Source organism: Pogoniulus pusillus, chromosome 35 (assembly GCF_015220805.1).
Source record: "Pogoniulus pusillus isolate bPogPus1 chromosome 35, bPogPus1.pri, whole genome shotgun sequence".
NCBI lineage: Eukaryota > Metazoa > Chordata > Aves > Piciformes > Lybiidae > Pogoniulus > Pogoniulus pusillus.
In genome coordinates this window covers 7273170-7297530 of record NC_087298.1, presented here as the reverse complement: position 1 = coordinate 7297530, position 24361 = coordinate 7273170, and the positions used below count along the sequence as shown (strand labels likewise).

The 24361-nt window shown below is 40.3% G+C and overlaps 1 protein-coding gene across 10 annotated transcripts in view; it reads left to right on the top strand.

Annotated features, from left to right (window-relative positions):
• The window catches only part of RALGPS1 (Ral GEF with PH domain and SH3 binding motif 1), a 95959-nt gene that overhangs the window by 1708 nt on the left and 69890 nt on the right, over positions 1 to 24361 (top strand). For 5 of the 10 annotated variants that reach the window (XM_064171344.1, XM_064171335.1, XM_064171341.1 and 2 more), the window contains exons 2-10: positions 3349 to 3465; positions 7125 to 7220; positions 9605 to 9731; positions 10477 to 10584; positions 12373 to 12423; positions 16200 to 16283; positions 17292 to 17381; positions 19493 to 19585; positions 22840 to 22966. In XM_064171344.1, coding sequence (XP_064027414.1) covers positions 9675 to 9731; positions 10477 to 10584; positions 12373 to 12423; positions 16200 to 16283; positions 17292 to 17381; positions 19493 to 19585; positions 22840 to 22966 — 610 coding nt within the window. In that variant the 5' untranslated portion in view covers positions 3349 to 3465; positions 7125 to 7220; positions 9605 to 9674. Of the gene's footprint in view, positions 1 to 3348; positions 3466 to 4114; positions 4239 to 7124; positions 7221 to 9604; positions 9732 to 10476; positions 10585 to 12372; positions 12424 to 16199; positions 16284 to 17291; positions 17382 to 19492; positions 19586 to 22839; positions 22967 to 24361 lie in introns of all 10 variants that reach the window. The other 5 variants (XM_064171336.1, XM_064171338.1, XM_064171339.1 and 2 more) reach the window with 5 other exon arrangements.

The window sequence follows — 24361 nt, the reverse complement described above, 5'->3', positions numbered from 1 at the left end:
GGAAGCACAACCTTTGTCAGACTGTGAGACTGAGATACTTACTCTTTAAACAAAGATATCTTTCAGTGACCATATTTGCTATATTTTCTCTCCAAATGAGTTTTTTTTGGGCAATTAATGACCGTGGAATTGACCTGTGTTTATGTTTAGATCTCTTTGGTTATAGTGAAATTGACTCGTGTTTAGGTTTAGATCTCTTTGGTTAAATACATTGCATTGGCAGTCAGTAAAAGCTCAGTAACTATTTTTTTTTACTTAAACTTCAGTTTTCAACAGCATTTCTCCACAACTTATATTCTGCAAATATTTTGCATTGGAGTTGGGATATTAGCCTATATGGCAGGGGAGGGAGGGATTCAACAGTTGTCCTGTTTAAAAACATGCATTCTGTTCCTGTTATAAAGGAGAAGAGTAGTGCTTCTCAGCAGCAGTTCAGATGGCCTCAGTTCATAAATGTAGGTGTGTAGAAGCAAAAATAAGATACTGAAGACAGGAATGGGGAAACTAGCATTTGTATCAATTGGGATTTTTGAAGTACCAATGATGAAAAAGCAACCAAAGAGTTTGGAATCAGTTGTATTTACTGGAGCTCAGGACAGCAAGGAAAACTTGGTATTTGATCTGGAGGAAGCAGGAGGAAGCCTAGGGATGTGTTTGACTGTTGCTAGGCAAAGGGGAAAACCTTGAATTTCTGTATAATGAAAGCTTTCTTCTGGTAAGAAATAGAATGCTGTATCACATTAAGACCTCTGAAATAGTTTTCAGTTAATAACTGTCAGACAGTGTCTCCTGAGGATAAACTGTTGAAGTCTGAGAACCAGACTTCTTAAATGGCTAGGTACAGGTTGAGATCTCTGCCCTGCCAGGCTTGGTTTGGAAGACTGGGCAAATGAAAGGCAAGTGCTCCATGAAGCTTATTCCTTAATGTTACCTTGGTTATTCATATAAAACAAAATAATAGGGGAGAATATGTTGGACATAAATGCCAGGGTAGTTAATCACCATGGTTCTGTAAGAAATGTCTTGTTCATCAACCCTAACTCTGTACATAGTTGTGGGTTGAACTGATCAAGTTTGCTAGGTAAAAAGTGTAAGTATGTTTGCTTAATCAAGCAGTCTAATACTGTCTGATACTCGGCATTTCATTAAAAAATCACCATTTAGTATCTTTCTAGTAACAAACAAGAAACCCACAGTTTACTGACAGCTAGATTGGTGCTAGCTGTTTGTGAAAGAACCATTTTTACAAGTAGGTGTGCTGGGTCTGACAATGAGCAGCTTCATCAGTGATCTGGCAGTAAGTTTGTGAATGCTGTGGTTAACATTTGTAAGTAACATAACTTAAATAACAGTTAAACCAGGCCGTCTGATAGGGAAAGCAGGCCACAGGGCATTGTGTCTGTGAGTGGAGTTGGAGTCAAGGTCAGATTTTTATACTGGGGAAGAGGAACTCCGTTTGAAATACAAGGGAATGTATCTGGAGCAGCAGACATTCTTCACATGATGCAGGCAGTCAAAGCAACAGGAACTCAGAGTGCAGTGTTGCAGAGAAAAAGGATTAAATCTATCTTTAAATAAATAAGGAAGTAGTGGACAGAACTAGGAAGAAGATTTTAAGTTTTGATATCCTCATTTTAAAAAGGAAAATAAAAGTTCCAAGTGCCCCACAGTTAGCAGTAAAAACGTTTTCAGTGTTTGTGATGAGAGACATGAAGAGCAAGATCTGCCAGATTGATTAAATGCAGGATTAAGGAGGTCTGGAACACAAAAGAGAAATGTTTGCTGCAGTGTGTCTTTCCAAGACAGGTGAGAGAGATCTCTGAGAATGTCAAAGTGATCAGAAGTGTTAGGGGTAGGAACTTATGAGACGGCTAAAGAACAAGTGTACAGTGGATGTGTGTCTTTAATACAAGATTCCAAATATTGATGATTTTTTTCCAACAAGAGGCTGTTTTCTTCCCTGTTTATTAATGTTTTCACGGATGTCTGTTTGCTGCTGTCAAGTGGGATGTGTATCTGTTCCTTTTAACTTCTTTGTCTGCCTAATTGATGTCTGTCTGCGATGCCAAATGTTACCTTTGTTAACAACTTGGGGGAGGTGTAGAAACAGGAAGAATTAATGCTGCCTAATGGAAATGCTCAGATACACTGGAGACTGCCAGCAGAGAGTATGCAAAGGCAATTTTTTTTCAGATACATCAATTCTTTACTTGGAAAGTTAGTGTTCAGAGCCACAGAGTGAAAGAAGTAGAAGGAATAGAGCATGCACAGACAAACACAGAAAGCAAAAATGCAATTGCCAGGGAACAAATCAGAGCGGCAAAGCTGAGACAGGTTGCAAGCATGTGTTACAGCCACAGTTTTGGTTGAGGTACTTCAGTGGATGCTAACTGGTTCATAACATGTCATTTGGATTCTTTCATGAACTAGGGTCTTCTGCTCATACAGAGAGTGCCTGCTGTGTGTATACTTGGAGCTGGAGTGAGCTTTGAGGGTTTGAAGAGAATGCTACTCCAGCTGTTTCTTTGGTGCCAGTAGGAATTGCATGTATTTGAAGACTAAAAGATGAGACATTTTTATAAGTGGAGGTTCCTTACCAAGAGGAGGACAACAGGGACTCTACTAGAGGCACACTGTTAACGCCACATCATCTGTAGTGATTTTTAAATTCATCAAAGCAGCATGGGCTTTAATGGGATTTACATGTCAGTTTCCACATGAAAGTGTCTATAGTTGACAGTTTTCTTATTTGATGTGTAATTGTCTTACATCAACCTTAACAGCTAATGTTTAAGACAAAAGAGGAGAAAAGAGAAGGGCTGTGCTTAAATACCACCAAAAGAAGTTACCTAAACAGTGTTTTCTCAGGTCTGTTGCTGCTCAGTTTTGGTAGAAAAGCTGTAGGTTACTTTGCTGATACAGAGAGAGAACCTGATTGTTAATTGGGTTTGTGGCCATTCTGCTTTTAGTCTTGAGGAAAACAAAGAATGAGTAACATTTACTATTCATAAAGCACCTTGAAAGAAGTGATTAAAGCCAATAAGCAAACCTTTATCAGCTTTTGTTGATTGTCAGAGAGGAAGAGTTACAGGTACATATTTGGAGACTCTCTAGTTAGGAAGTTCCTCCTCTGTTGCTCATCCTCTTGAAGTATTCTTTAGTTCTTTTGAGTTTGGGTATTTGTCATGTACCAGTGAAACTGGAATGGGGAACTAGCCACCAGAGCTGAGAGGGAGAGCTAAGAATAAAAATACTAGAGTGCATGTTTCAGGTGAGGAGTGCACAGTTTGAGAGGAACTGAGTTGTATAATACATGTCTCCATAATGCTGTTTGCTGTTTATCTACAGGAATGTCATGCTTGTAAACGAGAGGTAAACCTGCTAAATAGCCAGAGCTAGACCCAGCAACCGATTGATGGAGGTGTGCAGCAAAATGGGTTGAGTGCAGAGCTACCTTAATCTACTGTGAGTATGCAACAAATTCAAGTGGCAGGTATTTTCCTGTTTTCACTCCTGTTTTATACCAGAGGTTATGGAAGTGTCTGTCAGTTCTCTTCTGTTTGGAGAGCCTAGAGTCATAATAGTCCTGTAATACAGCTGATAGATATTTCTTTTCCTGTGACTGTTTTATTTAGATTCCCTTGACATGTAACTCAATATTAAGCATGCCTCTTGTCCTTCTAGCCTGTGCAAGTCAGCAGACCTGTTTGAAGGGTAATGGCTTTTGAGGGAGGACTTCTGTTGAAGAGAGAGCTGCAGCTGTCTTGATGTGGATCAAGATGGTCTTGGGTTTTTAACTTGTCCATCACCCAGCAATTTTCTACTTATCAATCTAAAGAATTCAGGCTGGAAGAACTGGCTGGTTTGGGATAGCAACCACTACTTTGTTAACTCAAATGAGTAATCATCAATTTTTTTGCTTCCGTTTCCCAATTTATTGCTCTCTGTTACTCCTAAGAAATAAAACTACAGTATTTTCTCAGAAGTGCTCATGTAATCTTCTGTTCAGTTACTTCCCTTCGGTCTCTGCCTGCTTATGGTTTGTATGCTGTTGCCTCATTTCCTGACAGCACTGTGTTACTTCTTGTTTTGGTTGTTGTGTTGTGCCTGACAGACTCATATTCCTTGTAGTGATGAAGGCTACTGAGACTCTTGTAAGTTGACCTCTGCCACTGTAGTGCTGGGCTCTCCCTGGTTCGAGAAAGTTGCGAACTTACTGGAGTGAGTCCAACAAGGAGGTGAGAAGACGATTAAAATACTGGAGATGTTGAGACAGCTGAGGCTGCATTTCTCACGAGAAATACCTGGTGAGAGGATGTAAGAGTGATGGAGTGGCAATCTTCAGTGGTACCCACGAATGGAAGAGAGAATGGGCACAGATTAAAATAGAGTACATAGAATCCCACCTAAACAGAAGAAAAAAGCACTTACTGTGACAATGGCTAAGCACTGGAACAGGTTGAGCAAAGAAGTTGCATCATCCATGGACATAATCAAAACCCAACTTCGTGTGGTCCTGGGCAACCTACCCTGCTTGAGCAAAGGCACTGGACTATCTGATCTCAAAGGATGGTTACTGAGATTGTGGATATTACAGAGAGGGAGGACAGGCTTTGTAAACTAAGTGAAGGAACATAGCAGCAGTTGTGACGAATTGGCTCTTTATGCTAAAGAGGGAGAGTTTATCACAGTCCTATGTGAATATCTTGACCACTGCAGTATCATAGTCAGGGTAATAAATGGTAATCACTGACACCTACACTTTGCAGATCTCTTCTAAAATGATTAGGCAAATTAGTACGAGTATGAAAGTAGTTTGGAATGATGGAAACTGAGGGATTAATTGTTGTCTAGCCCTCGGTAGGTTCCGTACTTCAGGATGCAGGACAGTACAGTGCAATTTAGCCTTGTCTTCTGAGAAGCTTCATCAACCTGATTTGTGACATTTCTAAGGATTTCTTTCCATTATTTTCCTAAGGGATGCTGTCGAAAAGATTGTTGGAGTAATTGCATAAAACCCCTCAAGTCACGAAGGCACTTTTTTTTCCATTTTCATTTCCCAGTTTGGAGGATAAGTACCTTTTCTGAATTGCTGAGAAGATCCAAGACCTTTAGAAAGCAGGTCCGTGATCAGTTAAGTGTCAATGCCACCTAGTGGAGCGAGAGGCGTTTGAGTTAAGCACTCAAGGTTTTAAGAGTCCACCGTTGTTTGTTTGACACAGAAAGTGTCGAAGTGGCAGAAAAGGATACTCAGCTTCTTTGTTTGGAGTAGCTCATAGTCATTGTTCTTCATTTAAAGAATGCAACTTGGATTTTTTTTTTTCTTCTCCATTTACATGAGATGCTTCTGCTTGACTTCTAAGGCTTGAGCACAACCCCAGCTAACTATTAATGGAACACTCAGAAACCACAAAGGCAGTTATGCTTTTGTGGATGCCAGTCCTTATTAGTTCTTCTCTATGATGTGTTCTTCTGTGTCCTATTTCAAAACAGGCTACTTCTGTTCAGTGTGACAGGCAGCATGTTTTCTAATCTTGAGACTGGTACTAAACACTAGAGCTACTTTTGGTAAAAGCTTCAAATGAGAATGCAGTGTTGGACTAGAAATGACTGCTTTGGTGGAGAGACATTTTTGTTCACTTCACACTGAGTGTGGTGGTTTATCTGGTGTAAGCTCTCACACTAAACTTTGGAGTGCTGTTTCCCTTTAAAAGATGTAGCATGATTGGAGCTTGTCACAGTCCAATAGAGAGATTTATGCTAAATTATAATTTCCATTACATTTTACATGAATTATTATTCACTGACTGTAGTAAGATGTTTCTAGAAAGAGTGCATGAAACCACTAAATTGTTCATGACATATTTCATCTATAGGTGGTAGTGTTGCCTCAAGTGTAATGAAATGTATTGGGGACTTCTGGTGAAACAGATCACAGAAAAAAAAAAACACAAGAGTTTCCACTTAGAGAGATCTTTTGTTATACAAATACAGAGTACAGCCTGATTGCCTTTTTCTTAACTGTTAGCAGGCATTTATTATTTAAAACCAGGCTTCTGAATCTTTAGAGTTTACATGGTACAAAATGGTCACCACGGTCTAATGTTGAATTATTTCAAAAGAGCTTTGGCAATGCAAAGAGCTTTTTCACATTGTGGCATGGTTGTCCAGTCAGACTAGGAATTAAGAAGCATTTCTTTACTAGAGAGGGTGATCAAACCCTGAAACAGGCTTGTGAGAGAGATGTTCAGTGTCCCACATCTGTCAGGGTTTAAGACAGTGCCCATAATAGCACGTTTTAACTTTTGGTCATCCCTGAAGTGGTCAGGCAGTTGGGCTAGATGATAACTGTAGGTCTCTTCCAACTGAAACTAACCTATTCTGAATTTATTCTAATTAAACAAAATCCAAATGATAACTTCTCTTGCTTCCAGTCAAGTTTATTAGTGCCCAAACAGGGCCCTAATTTAGTGAAGACAGTTAAAGAGCACCAGTTTTTCAGCCAGTTTAAGCTTAAGAAAAGATTATCTTTTAGTGGAATACTAAAGTATGCTTTCTTAAAAGCATGCTGCAGCTGTCAGCTTGTCACTCTGGAGGAAATGATAATGAATTAGTGAAAGCACTAAGTAAATGAGACTTGAAGTCAGCTAAGAAAGTTAACTTCTGGTGCCCAGAAAGGCTGTACAGGGTCTGATGAAAAGCCTGTCTAACTCAGAACTTTTTCCTCCAACAAGGAAATCAGTAAGATCAGTGTTATCAGTGGTTGCTCACGTGGTTATTCTTGTATTTGCTGAGAGCAGCATGAACTATTAGTAACTTCCCCAGATAGCTGTGCTAGAGTTGGGAAATTAGGGCACAGGGACTCACTTGGCCAGAGGTGTCTGTGCTTAAGAGTCTTTTAGTGGCTTAGTAGTTGGATAACTGGTAATGAGAATAAGATTATGGTTATTGCAACTGGATTACAGCATATTGCTAACAACAGTGTACATCTTGTGTTTCTGCTTTCAGAGGATGCACTTCTGTGCCACAGATGACATTTTGACAAATGCTGGTAAATTAATGGCTGTAAGGGTGACTTTTCTGCTCAGTTTTGATGGTGGTGGTTTTGTGTTGTTTTTTGCCAGTTTAGCTGTTGCACTGTCTTCACTTCTGCTTCAGAGAGAACGAAGTGGCTAAATGGGTTGGTTAAGTCGGCAGAGAAGAACAGACAGCCTCTGGTGGTATGTATGTTTGTTTCCTGATTTTTCTACTTTGCTTCTAACAATCTGTGAATGAGAGCATAGAATCAACCAGGTTGGAAGAGACCTCCAACCTAGCACCCAGCCCTAGCTAATCAACCAGAACATGTCACTAAGTGTCCCATCCAGTCTTTCCTTGAATACCTTCAGGGCGGTGACTCCACCACCTCCCTGGGCAGCACATTCCAATGCCAATCACTCTCTCTGGGAAGAACTTCCTCCTAACATCCAGCCTGTAATCTCTATTCAGATCTACTGCAATGTACCTGTGAACCATCCATACAAACAGATGAGGTGTTTTCCTTGGGGTATTGTGTTGGTTTGGATTTTTAGCACTGCTTAAATGCATCATTTTGATGATTGATTTAAATTAATTGAGAGAATTTTTAAGAAGCAAAAGCTATGAAAAGAAATTTTACTTCTTTTTAGTGATATTTTATGTTTTCTTGCCCACATGCTGAGAGTCCAACAGAGGTCTACAAAGATGATTAGGAGACTTGAGCATCTCTCTTATGAAGAAAGACTGAGAGACTTGGAGCTGTTTAGTCTTGACAAGAGAAGGCCAAGAGGGAATTTTATTGTCTATCAATATTTGAGGGGAGTGTCAAGATGAAGGTGCCAGTCTGGTTTTGATGGTGCTCAGTGGTAGGGCAAGGAACAACAGGTACAAGCTGAGGTGCAGCCTCCTGTGTTCCAGCATGAGGTGGAACTTACTTATTGTGAGGGTGCTGGAGCCCTGAAGCAGGCTACTCAGAGAGGTTGTGGAGTCTCTGTCTTTGGAGACTTTCAGAACCCGCCTGGATATAACCTGCTGTAGGTTGGACTCAATGATCTCCGGAGGTCCCTTCCAACCACTACCATTCTGTATTGGATCTCTGATAATGTTCAAAGTTTCAAAACCATAATCTTGCTGGAATGAAACATTGGCAGTTGTGGAGAAGTAGCTTTTATATTGGTTATATTTAGTATCTTTCTGCATGTAGTCTGACAGTATTTTGTTACTCTAGACTTATTAGTAGCTCCAGTGTTAATTTGCAGTGGCACCTTCTGTGATGGCAGGTGTGGAAATATTTCACATTGACTTAAAGGCATAATTGCTCACTTTGACTTTCCTCAAAGCAGCAGAAGAAATGAAGTATTTTTTAGATGGATGTGAGTCTTAGGAACCCTATGCACAGAGGAAAAAGGAGTGCATTGGTAATGCTTATGAAACATTTAGGGGAGAAAAGAATCTTATTTGGGGCTTTTTAGAGTGAAATTATCTAACCTTGCAACTTTTGTTTACTGAGTGTCAGAAGGCAAAAGTATGTCAATGCTTTTTTAGTCTCAGATACTAAAGCACTTTTGTCTCTTGGTTTAGTGAGCATTAAAACTTGGAGTAAAAGTGAGCTTGGACAGGATACAAGATCACATATGGGATTTTTCTTTCCCCTTTCAGAGCATTTTTGGGCCCCCACACACTGGAAAGCCCAGTGAGAAAGGCGGAGAAGGAGCAGACGAGAATGTTCTTGTGGCCTCCATGTCAGTGCCACGTTTTAAAGAAATTACATCATGAAAATTGGTCTCCACTTCAGTATCTCTAAGGACTATTAACAGGAGCAACTCCAGAACTAGAAATTCTTTGCCATATAAATATTTATTAATACTTATCTTTGCTCTCAATGTTCAGGGATGTGCTGTCTGTAATTGTTTGTGCTTTAGTTCATAGAATGGCTTAGGTCAGAAGGGACCTTAGAGGTCATCTGTTCCAACCTCCCCACCATGGGCAGGGATGCCTCTCAACAAGACTCAGCTGCTCAAGACCTCATCCAGTGTGGCCTTGGAAGAAGGCTTAGAGAAGACTCCAGGGGGACCTTAGAGCTGCCTTCCAGTACCTGAAGGGGTCCTACAGGAAGGCTGGAGAGGGACTTTTGCATAAGGATGTCTAGCAATAGGACAAGAGGAAATAGTTTCAAATTGAGGGAGAGTAGGTTTAGACTGGATCTGAGGATGAAACTCTTCATTATGAGGGTGATGAGACTCTGGAATGGCCTGCCTAGGGACTAGGTTGTGGATGCCTCCTCCCTGAGGGTGTTATAGGCCAGGCTGGCTGAGGCCTTGAGCAGCCAAGTGTAGTTGAGAGGCATCCCTGCTGATGATGGGGAGGTTAGAGTAGATGATATTTATGGTCCCTTCCAACCTAAGCCATTTCATGATTATTACTGAGTTATGCTCCTTCACAGTTGGTAACTGAAAGAGAAAAGAGAATCCAGCTCCCAATCTTCTTTCTTAAGATTCTTTTTTTCTGAGAGACCAGCAAAGTCTCTTGTACTGCTGGGGGGATTACATTTTATTTAGTCATTCACACGAATACTTTTGCTTTGCAGGAGTTCTGTTTTCATCATGTTGTCTCACCGTTGCTGGCTGAGCTGAAACTTCCTGCATCTTGGGGAGAGCATGTATAAAAGGAATGACTTCATGGCCAATGTGATGGTCACCTCCGCCACTCCAGAGGTACAGTTCTTTGGGTGTTGTTAGCTGCTGTATCAAAAGGGGAAATTCTGTCTTGTGTCAAGTTTCATAGAAGCCCTTCTCACTAGTTGTCTTGACAATAACCAGTGTAGTGTTTGACAACAGAACACTCCATAGTTCTCAGAGGTCACAATCACTTTTATAGTGTTAATGACTACTTAGTTAGATTTGGTTTTAAATAGCATTTTTGACCTGTTGCTCTCTAACTTAGAGCAGCTGCCTATTACTGAGTTAAGAGCAGTGTAACATATTGTTCAGCTGGAGCCAGGAGCACTACAGTTCAATCTTTTTGGGAATTTACTAGTGGGAAAGTGCTCAGTGAGGTTTTGTTCATTTTAACCCTTTGTGCCCTTTGGACACCAGGCAGCTCTGTTGTGCTGTTTCCAAAAACTGCTTAGTTCTATGTTGAGCTGCTGTGCACAGCTCATAGCCTGTGTTTCTAGGTCCAGAACATCCAACTGAAGATGGCTTGAGATTTATTTACCCTACTGATTTAAATATGGCTTTTTAAAGCTGGAGATTTCATAGGGCTAATATTGTGTGTCACTGTCATTTTCTCAGGAGGAAGTTGGGAACATTTGCCAGTGTTTAAATCTTAATTTCAGTGTCTGGAGCTTTTTGAAGTTCATACATTTCCTTGTCATTTCTTAATGTTTTTAGACTGACTTTCTGAATTGGACATGCAATCCCTCATTCTGCAGATAAGCCTACTGCTTTTCCTTTGTAGGGTAACAGCAGCTCAGATTCTCTGGAAGGGCGGAGTTCAGATTATGCCAACAAAAGCTACGATGCAGTTGTATTTGATGTGTTGAAAGTAACTCCTGAGGAGTTTGCTGTGAGTAGAAATGGTAGTTTTTCATTTAATCTTGTATAATATTTGAGGCTTGCAGTGTATTTTTAGAAGTACAGGAAACTCTTTCCTTAAAAACAACTTTTCAAGAACATTGAAAGTTCATTTTAAAAGGAATTTCTGGTTATAGAAACTTCAACAAAATCACCACATCTTAGGATTTAATCACTCAGCACTGACCTGACACAGCATATTTGGTTTTTTCTGTGTAAAGTGATTTGAGTGTCTCTAGTGTTTTAAAAGACCCTGGCATAGGTTTAAATATGTTCATTATCCACAATCTGGTTCCCTTTTAAGTGACACCACTAATACTTATCTTTCCTGCTGAAACGTCAGTTTGTCCAAAACATCAATTGCTTAAGTTGAAAACATCAGTGTCTTAAAGCAGGAAAGAAGCTTGAAGAGAGAAGCAATTTTTATTCCACAGGTTTTCAGTACTAAACTAAAAGCAGAGCTGCAGCTTTGGCAAAAGTCCAATACACTTCATGTGCTTGGCCTCTTGGTTTTAATTTATGTATTAACTTGCTGAGGAGCAGGACAGAGTGAGAATCAGAGCAATTGAACCTAGTTCCATGTTGTCATTAACATTCTGGGCATCAAAATGATGTTTCCCTTATAAGGTTGTATAATACCTGTTCATGAAGAAGCCCTGGAGGTATGCCTACATTAATGTGTAAGTTTGCTGCTTTGGAATGAATTCTGGTGAGGTTCTTTTAACACTAATGCAGATATGCAAATGAGAGCTGTTGGCAAATATGCATCGACTCAGTTAAAAAATGGCCTGATGCTTTCGTTGCTCTTCATCTGAGTTCAGATGATCCAAGAGCTGCCTTCAGAAACTAAGAGTCACAGTTTAGACTGACCTGTGAAATTACTTGGAGATTCTTAATTTCAGCAGAGGAGACTGAATATTAAGCCCAGAGACAGCTTAGAACATAGTATGTAGCCTGCACCAGCACAAATGAATATGTGGTAATCTCACAACTGTATTTATAAAATGACCAAGTCAAGGTAACCTTGCTTGTAACTTCCAGCTCATCAGTTTTCTTTATGGTTATAAATCCTGGTGCAGCTGCTTTGAGACAGAAGATTGTTGATGAGGGTCTTGATTCAGTGGTGCACTTTAAAAACACACTTGTGCACGCATATGACCCCTGATGTCACTGTAACTCAACTCTGAAGTCCAAATCTCTTTCAGTTACTTTTCTCTGTCCAGTTCCAGTAAAAATCTGTAGCAATGAACAGAAGAAACCCCACCAACTCCTAAAGAAACAAAATCTCTGTCTATAGGACTAGAAGTGAGGTTCAAAGCAGAGGCAGGATTTCTGTATTGAATATAATATTCAGAGAAAGGGAATGGAGCCAAGTTGAGGTCACTTCTAAATTTAGCATGTTGTGTTCCTCTTCACATTTAGGGGCAACAGAGGAGAAATTCCCTGATGGTAATCACATCTATAATGAAAAGTCCAACAACTTGTCACTGTTAGTGAATTTTGGTTTTAGTGTCTTAACAGAAAGACTTAAACCCACAAGTTTTACTTCTTAAACTGTTGCTGAAATCCTTCACTTAGTTACAGCTGGTAAATGTAAGAGAATATAATGCCATGGTGCAGCTCAGTTTCTGCTTGTGGGTTGTCAGGTTGGACAGGGGAGGCTGAATTCAGGACTGGCCAGTTACCGACACATTCTCTCCATAGACTAGGTTTTGTAGTTACTGAAGGTCAGATGTGAATAATACATGACAGTACATTAAAAATATCCTCTTTATTGCAGAGCCAGATTACACTGATGGATATGCCAGTATTTAAAGCTATACAGCCTGAGGTAGGTTTTCTTACACCTTACGTGGAGTTCTGTGCCATTTTACAGAAGAAGTCTTCCTTTGGTGTCCCTGTGCATCATGGAAGAAGGAAGGGTCAATATTCTTATTGAAACCTGTGTTTCATGATGCACTTGTTTTGTTACATCACTGGGTATGATGGAGGCAGTTATGGTCCCTCCTTTTCCTTTCATACTTGTTTGTAGAAGATGGGCACAACTGCTCAGCAGTCAGCTGAGTGTCACAGAGCTGAGTTCCCAGGCAGAGGATGAAATGGTTTGCTGAGTGTCACAGAGCTGAGTTCCCAGGCAGAACTGTGCAGAGAGGAGGTTTCCTTAGCCAGCAGCTGTTGGGCCGGCTGCTTTAGTGAGTTGCCTGTTGTTGAATTTTCTATTTGGGGGAAGTGTGTTGCATCAGTTTTTCTTCAGTCTTTAACATGAGCTTATGCATGGATGGAAAGACTGAAGCTATTGGACTTGTGATTGCCAAGTCTTATCTCAAATATGCTTTAAACCTTGCAATTGCTGGGGCTTTTTTCTGCTTTTCAATTGAGCTGTTACTGAAAAACACATCTGGATGATACCTTGCAAGGATGTCTGATGAACAGTTCTGTTCTCCAGCAGAAAGAGCTGCACTTACATTCTAGATTTCTATGTCAATTTTCTAAAGTTTTGGTTTTTTTTTCCAAAGTCATGGAAATTGCAATCTCCACAGATTTCAGGATTTTCCTTCACACTGGGTTGGAAAGTTTCTTGTGACTGTGTGCGCTGAGGAAATTGCCTGCATCCTTCCATGCAGAGAGATGAAGTGTAATTCTAGAGCACAGTGCGTTTTAGCAGCATAAAAACAGTCAGCAGGGGCATATTGGATCACTTACTCTTATCAACCTCCCTATTCAGTCCAATTTTTAAACCTAGTCAAATGATTTTACCATGCACAGGATTTTCCATTGTTGATTCCTGGCCCTCTGGCAACTGCTTAATATCCTTAGATTACTGAACTCTTCCATTTTTCTGACAAATGTAAATTTTGCTGTCTCTAGTAGAGTGATTGAGATTTTTTCCACATAAACACATAATTTCCAGCCTCTTCAGACCAGACATGGACTGATCATGTGGAGAAGCTGTGCCTGGACAGATGTGAATTGGCAGTTTTGTCTGCAGAAGGCTTAAATGCTGAAACACTGGGATACACATTTTGGAACTGGAAATGTTCACACAAGAACATGCAGATCTCTGCATCTTAAGAGCATGTTTTGTTTATCAGAGTGTACAAAGTGCTTTTCAAAGGCAAAATTCTCCTTGGCTGACTCTGCCTTTTCATGTGAAGGTGTCTAAAGTTAGTAGCATACATTTGGCAAGGTGCACAACATTTTGACTGAAATTTGTGCCTCTAATAAACAGAGGAGTGATTTAGAACTGATGAGGTGGAGACTTCATTTCCAGGATGTATGTATCTGCCACTTGTCGGATCTGAATATAAAGGCTGTATAGATAGGTGGCAGCGTGAATCTGTAGCTAAAAAGAGCCAAGCTGTCTAAATGTGTTTGGAACTGCCTGAAATAACCATTGGAAAATGGAGAGTTTTCCTTCTGACTAAAGCACATTTTTAGTTACAATTTCAAAATTCTTTGGATGGATAATTTAATACAGTTTAAGGAGAAAATTATCTACTTTTCAGCTCTTTTGTTTATTTTATGCTTCTCATAGGAACTTCTCCTATTTATTTTGCCACTTAGGTGATAGATTATTTTGAGTGTTTTTGCCAGAGAACACTGACATTTTACTATGGGTATACCACAGAACTTGATTTGTTCTTGTAATTTTGAATTGGATTGGCTTTGAAGTGTTCATCGTAACCATAGAATGGCTTAGCTTGGAAGGGACCTCAGAGATCATCTAGTCCAACCTCCCTGCTGTGGACAGGGACTGTTGACTAGACTCAGCTGCTCAAGGCCTCATCCAGTTTGGCCTTTCGTCAAACCAGGTTGGAAGAGACCTCCAAGATCATCCAGTCCAACCTATCACCCAGCCCTAGCCAGTCAACTAGACCATGGCACTAAGTGCTCCATTCAGTCTTTTCTTGGACACCAAGGACGGTGACTCCACCACCTCCCTGGGCAGCCCATTCCCATGCCAATCACTCTCTCTGGCAACAACTTCCTCTTAACATCCAGCCTACACCTCCCCCAGCTCAACTTGAGACTGTGTCCCCTTGTTCTATTGCTTGGTTTCCTGGGAGAAGAGACCAATCACACCTGGCTACAGCCTCCCTTCAGGTAGTTGTAGACAGCAATGAGATCACCCCTGGGCCTCCTCTTCTGCAGGCTGCACACCCCCAGCTCCATCAGCCTCTCTTTGAATACCTCCAGGGAGGAGGCATCCACAGCATGTTGAAAAATGTGTTTCATATACTGTGACTGGACCGTGCAGCCTACTGACAACATTTTGCTTTATTAGCACCAAATTACTAATCAGTATTTGTTAAGTATGTGTCAGTCAATTCTGGCTAAAATCTCATGGTTAAAAAGAGACCCAAAAAAAAAGGGGCAAAGTAAAGCAGAGAGTCCTAATCCCACCTTTCTGGCCACCTGAAGACCTTTGGGCCTGACTGTTTCTCACCAGCCTTTTTCAAATGATAATCTCTCATTTTATAGACTGTAATTTGATAACTTCAGTATCCCATGCAGAGATTTCAGGACTTTTCTAATTGTTTTTTTAACTTCTGAGAGAAAAAAATATTAACAGTCCCAAAATTGTCCTTCAAATGCTTTGCATCTGTTTTTTTTTATTAACATGGAAGTGATGGAATGCACTGTGGTGTACTCAGGGAAGCTTTACTAACTGTGGTAATGAGGATAACATTAGGGAATAGCAGTTCTGTTACCACCCCTGCTGAATTCTGTACTCTTTACTTCTACTGTTGGATATTGATACTTTTATCTGTGGCTTCAGCTTCAAGTCAGATGTGATTGTGTATTAGCAAAGCTTACTCATGAGCTGCTCATATGAGGGAACCCTGGTCTGAAATAGCGCAGAATGAAGAATCCAGAGCCATCAGTTGTTCTGCCATCAGGCTGCAGAACAGGCAAGGCATGAAAGTGCCATACAGAAAGAAGTAGGTGGATGACAAAGCTGGGTTGTGGAGCAAATGAGCAGAAATGATGCTGCCAGGAGATGGTGTCTGGCAAAGGGACAGTAGTGATGGTCCTGCTGCCTTTGACTCTTGAACATAGGTAGTGTTGGTGACACTGACTCTAGTGTGGATGCCTGCACTCAAAGTCCAAATCTAGAATCAGGGGATAAAATAAACTGTTTTGCTTCTCGTAAGGAGGGCAGATTTAGACTGGAGATGAGGAAGAAATTCTTTACAGTGAGGGGTGTGAGACACTGAACAGGTTGCCCTGGAGGTGTTCCAAGCCTGGTTGGATGAGACCTTGAGGAATGTGGTCTAGTGGGGAGTGTCTCTGCCTGTGACAGGGAGCTTAGAACTGGGTGATCTTTCAGGTCCCTTCCAACCCAAACTATTCTACGAATCTGTGATGCGCACTCTCTCTGTATCTGACAAAGGATAACATCTGATTTTCCCTAGTATCAGCAGGAGATATAAATCACATCATTCCTGTGTATCAGCAAAACACAGAAATGTTTGGTTAGTCTGTCACATCAGTGTCTTGGATTGGATTTTGTAGTTACCTGATTTTGTCATGTGTCACTTTTAACCTTTTAAATGTTTATAAACAGTACTGATTTTCAAGGCACTTTTAAAATGTGTTTCCTAGGAACTAGCCAGTTGTGGATGGAACAAGAAGGAAAAACATATCCTTGCTCCAAATATTGTTGCCTTTACCAGGAGGTTTAACCAGGTAAATTATTTGATTGCTGTGATGAACAGGCACTGTTTGACAGTTGTTTGAGGGTAAAGCTAAGTAGATCTTCTCCCATGAATTAAAATTTAAGAATATTTTTCTAAATGAGGATTAAGATTTTTGAAGTGACCATTTCTGTTTTGACATACTTTGTCCACTTTTTCGTGTTCCTCTAGACCATTGGTTCCTAGATACTAGGAACAATACAATCTTGCTGATGTCGTTGTACAGCATTATCAATTCTGTTCCTTTTTCTGTGTTTCCCCTGCTCATTCAGTTCTCAGCATAGCCTTACTTTTCTACCTAACTTATATCCAGTGGTAATAACCTTTTGGGTAATTGCAACTACACAGATGAGAATTCATGGGATCAGAACTCTCCTTAATCAGTTTTCACCCTGGAGCATTGTGATGGTTTGAGAGTTACTCTCACCCCCACTCTTATCACCCAGACTAAACTCAGCTGGCTGGAAGTTAAGGAATGAAGCTTTTCATTTACAGCTTAGGACCATATACAATTTGCAATATATACAGCTATATAGAGAAATATGCAAGTGAAAGTAATACAGAAACACAACAGCACTCCCAAATCAGAGTCCCCAGGAGGGGCTCCCAACCACCCTTCCACATTCTCTCCACCTCTCTACCCTATCCCAGATTTTGCCTTACATTCAAGGTGAGGTTGGAGGATTGGCAAGGAGGGTTAAAAAGCAGAAAGATTAGTTACACAGAAGCAGCCCAGGGCACCAACTGTGACAGAGACACACACACTGACAGTGTCTTATCTATGTTTTGTGTTCCTGTTTTTATACATCTCAGCAAGCCTATGAGTGAAGCAGACATCACCATTGCTTGCTTTTTACAGCCTACCATCTAAATTTTCTAATTAAAATATTCCAGTTAGCCTCAAACTAACACAAGCATCACGGAACTTTACTAATATCATTTCATCTAATGAAGTCCTTCCTTTTGTAATTAAATTCAGTTACATGTCTTTACTTTATAGGTCAGTTTTTGGGTTGTACGAGAAATACTAACAGCACAGACCCTAAAGATACGAGCAGAAATATTGAGCCATTTTGTGAAGATAGCTAAAGTAAGTGCAAAGTTCTTGGACTATCATTTCAAATCTTATTTCCTTCTTGCTTGTTTCTGCACTACTGCTGTGAACCTTTGTTGGATTACAGGAGGTAATGTCCTTTTTTAGTGTATCTCCTGTGTTGTACCACATGAATAAGATAAAGCTGTGACATCTGTTGCTGTTTACTTGGCTAAATTAAACTACACACTTCAGTGTGATTTGTCTTGTACCTTTGATTAAGAAGTTTAAAAGCAGTTTGTCTTGTCAGTGGCTATGTGTTGCCAACACTGAAGGTGGCTGTGAACTGGTTGGGGTTTTGTCTCCTCCTGTTCAAACTGACCTTTGGGAAAAGAAAACTCATACTTCTACATCAGCAAGACTTGTGTTTCTGTTTTTAGTTGCTGGCATAAGGTACTACTCTTAAAGCTCAATTATTTTAATGAATTTGAGCACTGCATCTTACAAGTCTGTGTTAACTTAAAAATTAAAATAGTTCTTTTATAAAACACAGTTCATTCTGTTTTGTTGGACCCTGTGTGATGCTTATTGATAGTAAGAAGACAGCACTGGATCCAAGGCCTGAATGCTAATCTTGTATGTGTAAAACTCTGTGTATGTGTAGGTAATTAGAAGAATAATTTTGTGATGGTTTAGGCGTTCCCTGTCGTCCCCCCCCTCACTTTGGAAATCACCCAGACTAGACTCAGCAGCTCTGGAAATTGAATGAAGGTTTATATTTACTGCTTAGCACAAGATACAAGCAGATAGTTACAATATATACAGTTAAATACAGAAATATACAAGTTAAAAGGTAATACAGAAACACAGCAGCCCTCCCAGAAACCTGAGTCCCCAGGAAGGGCTCACAACCACCCTTCCACCTTCTCCCACCCCTCTCTACCTTACCCCAGATGTTGCCTTGTGCCTAAAGAAGATTGGAGGGTTGGCCAGCGGGGTTAGGAAGCAGGTGGATTAGTCACAAACACAGCAGGTTAGGTTAGAGGGAGAGAGAAGATCAGCCCAAAGCCCAGGCAGTGACTCTGTTATCTATATTTGTGTTCTTGTTCTTATACATCTCAGCAAGAGCAGACATCACCATTGTTAACCCTTTCACAGCCTGTGATCTAATTCTTCTCACCAAAACATTCTTGCTAGCTTCAAACTAGCACAGATGTTCTGATAATCCAAAATGTTTTTGTTTGTATTTGGAGTATTTTCAATCCATTTACTTAGCAGTTTTGTGCTTATGCAGAATAGAATTTATCTGAATAAATTCCTGGATTATGGATTTGTGCCAAGTACTAGGAGAGTAATCAAATTGGAGGTGCTAGGTTGTTCCTAAAAGTAAGTTCTTTCCCCTGCAAAAAGGAGAACACACTTTCTTTTCCCTCTGTTTTGGTTTTTTTTTTCCTTTTTCCTTCCTTTCCCTCAATAAATTCCAGATCTTTCTGCAATATTCCTGAACCACAAGTAAATCAATCACTCAGGGATGTATCCAACCTTCCTTTAAGATTTACAAAGAAGCTAAACGACAGCAGTTCTTTTTGGAACTGTGTTGTAGGATACTTTATCATCTAAGACAGCTTTATTCCAAAGCACTGTCTCTGTACAAAAACACATTGATCTGTCTCAAAACACATTGATCAATGTGCCTTGAGTAATGGTCAGCACAGTGAGTTTAGTCCATTGAAGTGAGGAAAATTTGTCCTGTAAAACAGATTGCAAAATAGAAAGTTGTGTGAAGTCTGAAAAGGTCTTCAGCATCTTTGGTTGTTGTTTTTGGCTCGATTAAATTACTCATTTCCACAGTTAGGCTAATTCTCAACAATGCATCAAATAACTTCTTTTCATATTTTCTGTTGCTGAAGGAATAGCCTTAGAAAATAACAAAGTCCTATTAAATACAGTTGATATTCTCAGCTGAACTGCCTGTTGTTGTGAGGGTTATAGTTGGAAAACTTGCAACTTTTAAAGCTGTATTAAGAATTTTGTGTATTACCATCACTGGTTAATGTTATCTGCAGTCACTGATGAAAATGTGTTTTATTAATGCAACTTTGAGATTAATCCTGCATCCCTTTTTCATGTGCTAAAAGTTAGTATTTGCTTTTTTGTTCTTTTTTCAGAAGCTTCTGGAACTGAATAACCTTCATTCACTGATGTCTGTGGTGTCAGCATTGCAAAGTGCACCTATCTTCAGACTGACCAAAACCTGGGCTGTGAGTTATTCCTTGACCTTTGTCTTTTCTGTCTTACTTGAGTTCTGAGGTTTCCTGAACTGTTGGATTGCACTCTCTGGAAGGAGATTATTTCTATTGTTTTTGTGGTACTGTGATAGCAGAAGTGGTGATTTCTTACATCTGGGTGGAGTGGCTGCCGCACCAGATGGCTGTGCTGCCATTCAGCAAGACTTGGACAGGCTGGAGGGTTGGGCAGGGAGAAATCTAATGAAATTCAGCAAGGGCAATCCTAGAGCTTTGCACCTGGGAAAGAACAATCCCAGGTATCGGGATAGGTTGGGGACTGATCTGTTGGAAGGCCAGCAAAAGGGAAAAGGATTTAGGGGTCCTAGTTGATAGGAGGTTGACCATGAGCCAGCAATGTGCTCTCGTGGCCAGGAGGGGCAATGCCGTTCTGGGGTGCATTAGAAGTGCTGTGGTTAGTAGGTCAAGAGAGGTGATTCTGCCCCTCTACTCTGCCCTGGTGAGGCCATATCTGGAGTACTGTGTCCAGTTCTGAGCCCCTCAATTCAAGAGGGACATAGAATTGTTTGAAAGAGTTCAGCACAGAGCCACAAAGATGATGAAGGGAATGGAACATCTCTGTTACAGGGAGAGACTGAGGGAGATGGGGCTCTGCTTCTTGGGGAAGAGGAGACTGAGAGGTGACCTCATCAGTGTTTATAAAGATGTGCAGGGTGAGTGCCAGGAGACTGGAGCCAGGCTCTGCTGGGTGATGCCTGATGACAGCACAAGGAGCAATGGGTGGAAGCTGAGGCATCGGAATTTTCATTTAAACATGAGGAGGAATTTTCCCCCTTGAGGGTGACAGAACACTGGAAGAGGCTGGGCAGAGGGGTTGTGGAGTCTCCCTCTCTGGAGATATTCAAAACCTGCCTGGGTGTGTTTCTGTGTGATCTGGTATAGGTGATCCTGCTCTGGCAGGGGAGTTGGACTGGATGAGCTTTCAAGGTCCTTTCCAGCCACTGATATTCTGTGATTTTATGAAAGGAGAGTTTAAATGGCTGCATATTTTAAACCAAACTTTTTTTCCTCTTAAGAGTTTCCTGCTTTCCTGTCTACTCTGGAAGCCACCAATTCTATCCTCAAAAGGATAGAGAACCCCTATCTACTGTATCCCACTATCCAAAGGATTGTGTGTGTCATTAATACATTGCCTAAAAGGAAAGACCAAAAATATCCATTATAGAAGTGTGAATATTGTGATTATTGTAGTGCATTTGGGTTTTCATCTCTTTTTAGAAATTAAAAGCATTTGTAATTCCATTTTCAGAGATTTGGTCTTTGGAGGGCAGAATTTCTCATTTACTTTAAGCTTGCTGTTACTTTAAGTGGAAAACAGAATTCTAATGAAAACCTGCTGTATGTTATCTTTAAATATACAAAGAATTAGCTAATTCTTATTTATTTAGTGTTTGTTCCACTCAGTGTGGACCACCACAACTGTTCAGAACTGATAAAGAAGGCTGTAATTAACTCTTTTACTTTAGTTTTTTAAATGCCTGTTACTTTTGGTATGACTTAGTTGCTCAGAATTAGGCTGTAGTCCAATAGCAATGTAGGAGTTTGCTGGTTTGAGCAGTTTCATGAAGTTGGAACTTAAATAGAGAAAATTGCTAACATATGAAACTTAAGTGTGTGAATAACTCCATCCTCAAGAGGTATAAGGCTCTTTGTAGGCACAGTAGTTGGAAAATGCAACACAGTGCAGAGTTAGGGCCTCAAGGAATTCTCAGTGATGTTTAGAAGGAAAACAGCAAAATTACTCTGAAATCTTTTTGCTCTTGTACCTTTTATGTTACTTTTTATTAACAGCTGTTACTTAACCATGATGTGGCACTCACTGTTCCAGAATTACTCAGGGCCTCAGGGCTCCTGTTTCCAGTGGTGTTTTACTGATGACTCCTGTCAAGTCCATCCTGTTCTGAGCAAGGCTGAGGGAAGAAGTTAATGCATATCCATGGCAGTGCTTTTTACAACGAGCAGACCCACAGTTCTCTAGAAGCAGAACAATTAGGCTTAAGAGCCCTGTAGTAGGAAAACTGGAATTTTACAGAGGAAGAGGTGTATTAAGAAATGTGCTGTGGAACAGCTGTCTGTTGTCAGAAAGTACAAGTGCAAGAAGCCAGTGTATGTTGCCATAATCCTGCAGTCAGTCTGCCTCAGCTGGCTTTTAAAATCATCTTTAAAATATTGCTGGTATTTCTAAAAAGAGATGAAATAGGAAATGTGTTTTTAGAGCTACAGATCTTGCATTGCTAACTACTCTTCTGATTTACTGTAGTAAGTCCTGTGATAGAAACCAGAGGTTTAAGTATGATCCACTTTCCCTATACTTTTTCCAAAAGGTTTTGTCCTCCTTTCAACAAGGCTCTGGTAAAATGACACATTTTGTTTAGAGCTTTTTCCATTGCTGTTTCTACTTCCAAAGTCCAACAAGTTTTTAGCAGTTCTGAAGAACTATGAGAGTGATGGTGACTGTAATACATTTATTTTTCCTCCAAAAATGTATTATTATTGGAGGTATTCAGCCCTCTGAGGTAGAGATATGTGTGGATCCTTGATAAACTATTCAGAAGCAATTACTGTTTTTCATAGAATCCTAGAATGGCTTAGGTTGGAAGGGACCTCAGAGATCATCTACTCCAACCTCCCAGCCATGTGCAGGGATGCCTCTCAACTAGACTTGGCTGCTGAAGTCCTCAGCCAGCCTGGCCTTGAACACCCCCAGGGAGAAGACATCCACAGCCTCTCTGGGCAACCCATTCTAGTGTCTCACCACTCACATACTGAAGAACTTGCTAAGATCCAGTCTAAACCTACTCTCCCTCAGTTTACAACCATTCCTCCCTGTCCTGTTGCTAGACACCTTTATGCAAAGTCCCTCTCCAGCCTTCCTGTAGGATCCCTTCAGGTATTGGAAGGCTCTAAGGTCCCCCTGGAATCTTCTCTAAGCTGAAATACCCTAGCTCCATCAGCCTGTCCTCATAGCAGAGGCATTCCAGCCCTTGGATCATCTGTTCATAGCTTAATACTTGTACTGAGTTACAACAGTTTGATCTTTTCATTCTTAATAAGTAGCACATTTTCAAACAGCTGTGCTGCTTTGGGTGACAAGGAATTTAATCTTGACTATGTTGTCCTTTTACTGTGGGTGATTTAATAAATGTTATTATTTGTTGTCTTTGTGCAGATTCCTCTTTTAAAATGCTCCTTCATTACTTCCTTTGTAGCTTTTGAATCGCAAAGACAAGGCCACCTTTGAGAAGTTAGACTATTTACTCTCCAAGGAAGATAATTACAAAAGGACACGAGAGTACATCAGAAGCTTAAAAATGGTTCCTACTATTCCATATTTAGGTGAGTGTGAACCTTCTTTGTCTGAAGCTTATTTTCACTGGCAAGCAGAAATACAGCATGTTGTACACATGGAGGATATTGCCTATAGAAGGTATGATTCTCTTCATATTGAGAAAAATTAGATCTGATGGATACGTTTGAGCTATTTACTGTTTAGTATCTGTGACATGTAGTTTTGTGCATTATTCATGTCTTACACTGTGGGTTTGCCTGTGTTTCTTGTCCTTGTGATGTCTTCAGAATTCACAAGAGCATTTGGTTTCTGAAATGTCTCTGAGTGCAGCACGATTAAAACCTTGTTCCCATAGCTTTCATTTTTGCTGGACTGTGTTTTTCAGATACCTCCTAACTTAGTGTCACTGTGGTATAGGTGTGAGTTTGTCAGTTTCTTATAAATACTCCAGAGGTACAAACTGAGTAGTCTGTTCAGCTGTTTGACCTGTCTTCTCAGTATTCCCCTACTTACTGCTGTAGACAAACTAGATCATCATTTCCCTCACTGCCCTTTTAACTCACAGTTCCTGTCCATTACTGAACTGTGCTGCATTCCTGAGGAATACTGAAAAAAACCAGATTCCTGTTCAACAAAGATGTTCAGACACTGGATGACTTTCTAGTAGTGGGATTTTTAAAAGAAAGAGTTCATCTAAGAAGTATTTAATTGTCTTCTGTAAGTAACATAATAGAAAAGGTGAGATAATTAGTTGTAATTATTTCCTAGTGCCCAAGAGAAGACAATTACAGTGGTTTGCCTTTTCTGTAGCAGTCCACGTATGCAAAGCAAGGACCTGTTGAAGTAATTGTTTTGAACATTCTATAAATATGACTTCCAGACAAAAATATATGGAAAAAAAATAAACCAAGTCTGGAATTTCTATCACAGATATTCAGCACAAGTCATTAGTGTTTGTTAAAGGTATGAGCAGCAGAATACACCATAAAGAATCATAGAATAAACCAGGTTGGAAGAGACCTCCAAGATCATCCAGTCCAACCTAGCACCCAGTCCTATCCATTCAACTAAGCTGCCTTATTTTCAAGTATTGATATAGACACAAACTCTAATTCTAATGCAGCATTTTTTCCTCATCTAACAGCATTCTGCCTTAGGCTTCAGCCATATAAACGTCACAGAATCAAATGTGAAATATGCCTTTACCTAAAGTACAAGGAATGGCTGCTATTCCTGACATAGGAATTCCAGCTAATGACCTACAATTACAGCCACACATATGAGAAGTGTTCTAGGAATGATACATAACAGTTCTTAGAGAATGTGCCCTGTTCTTAGAAGGCTTCTCATCAGTGTGGTACCTCTTACTTAGCATGAGCAATCCTGATGTAGTCACAGAATTGCAAGAAGACACAAGGAAAACTTTTTGCATAGACACTTTA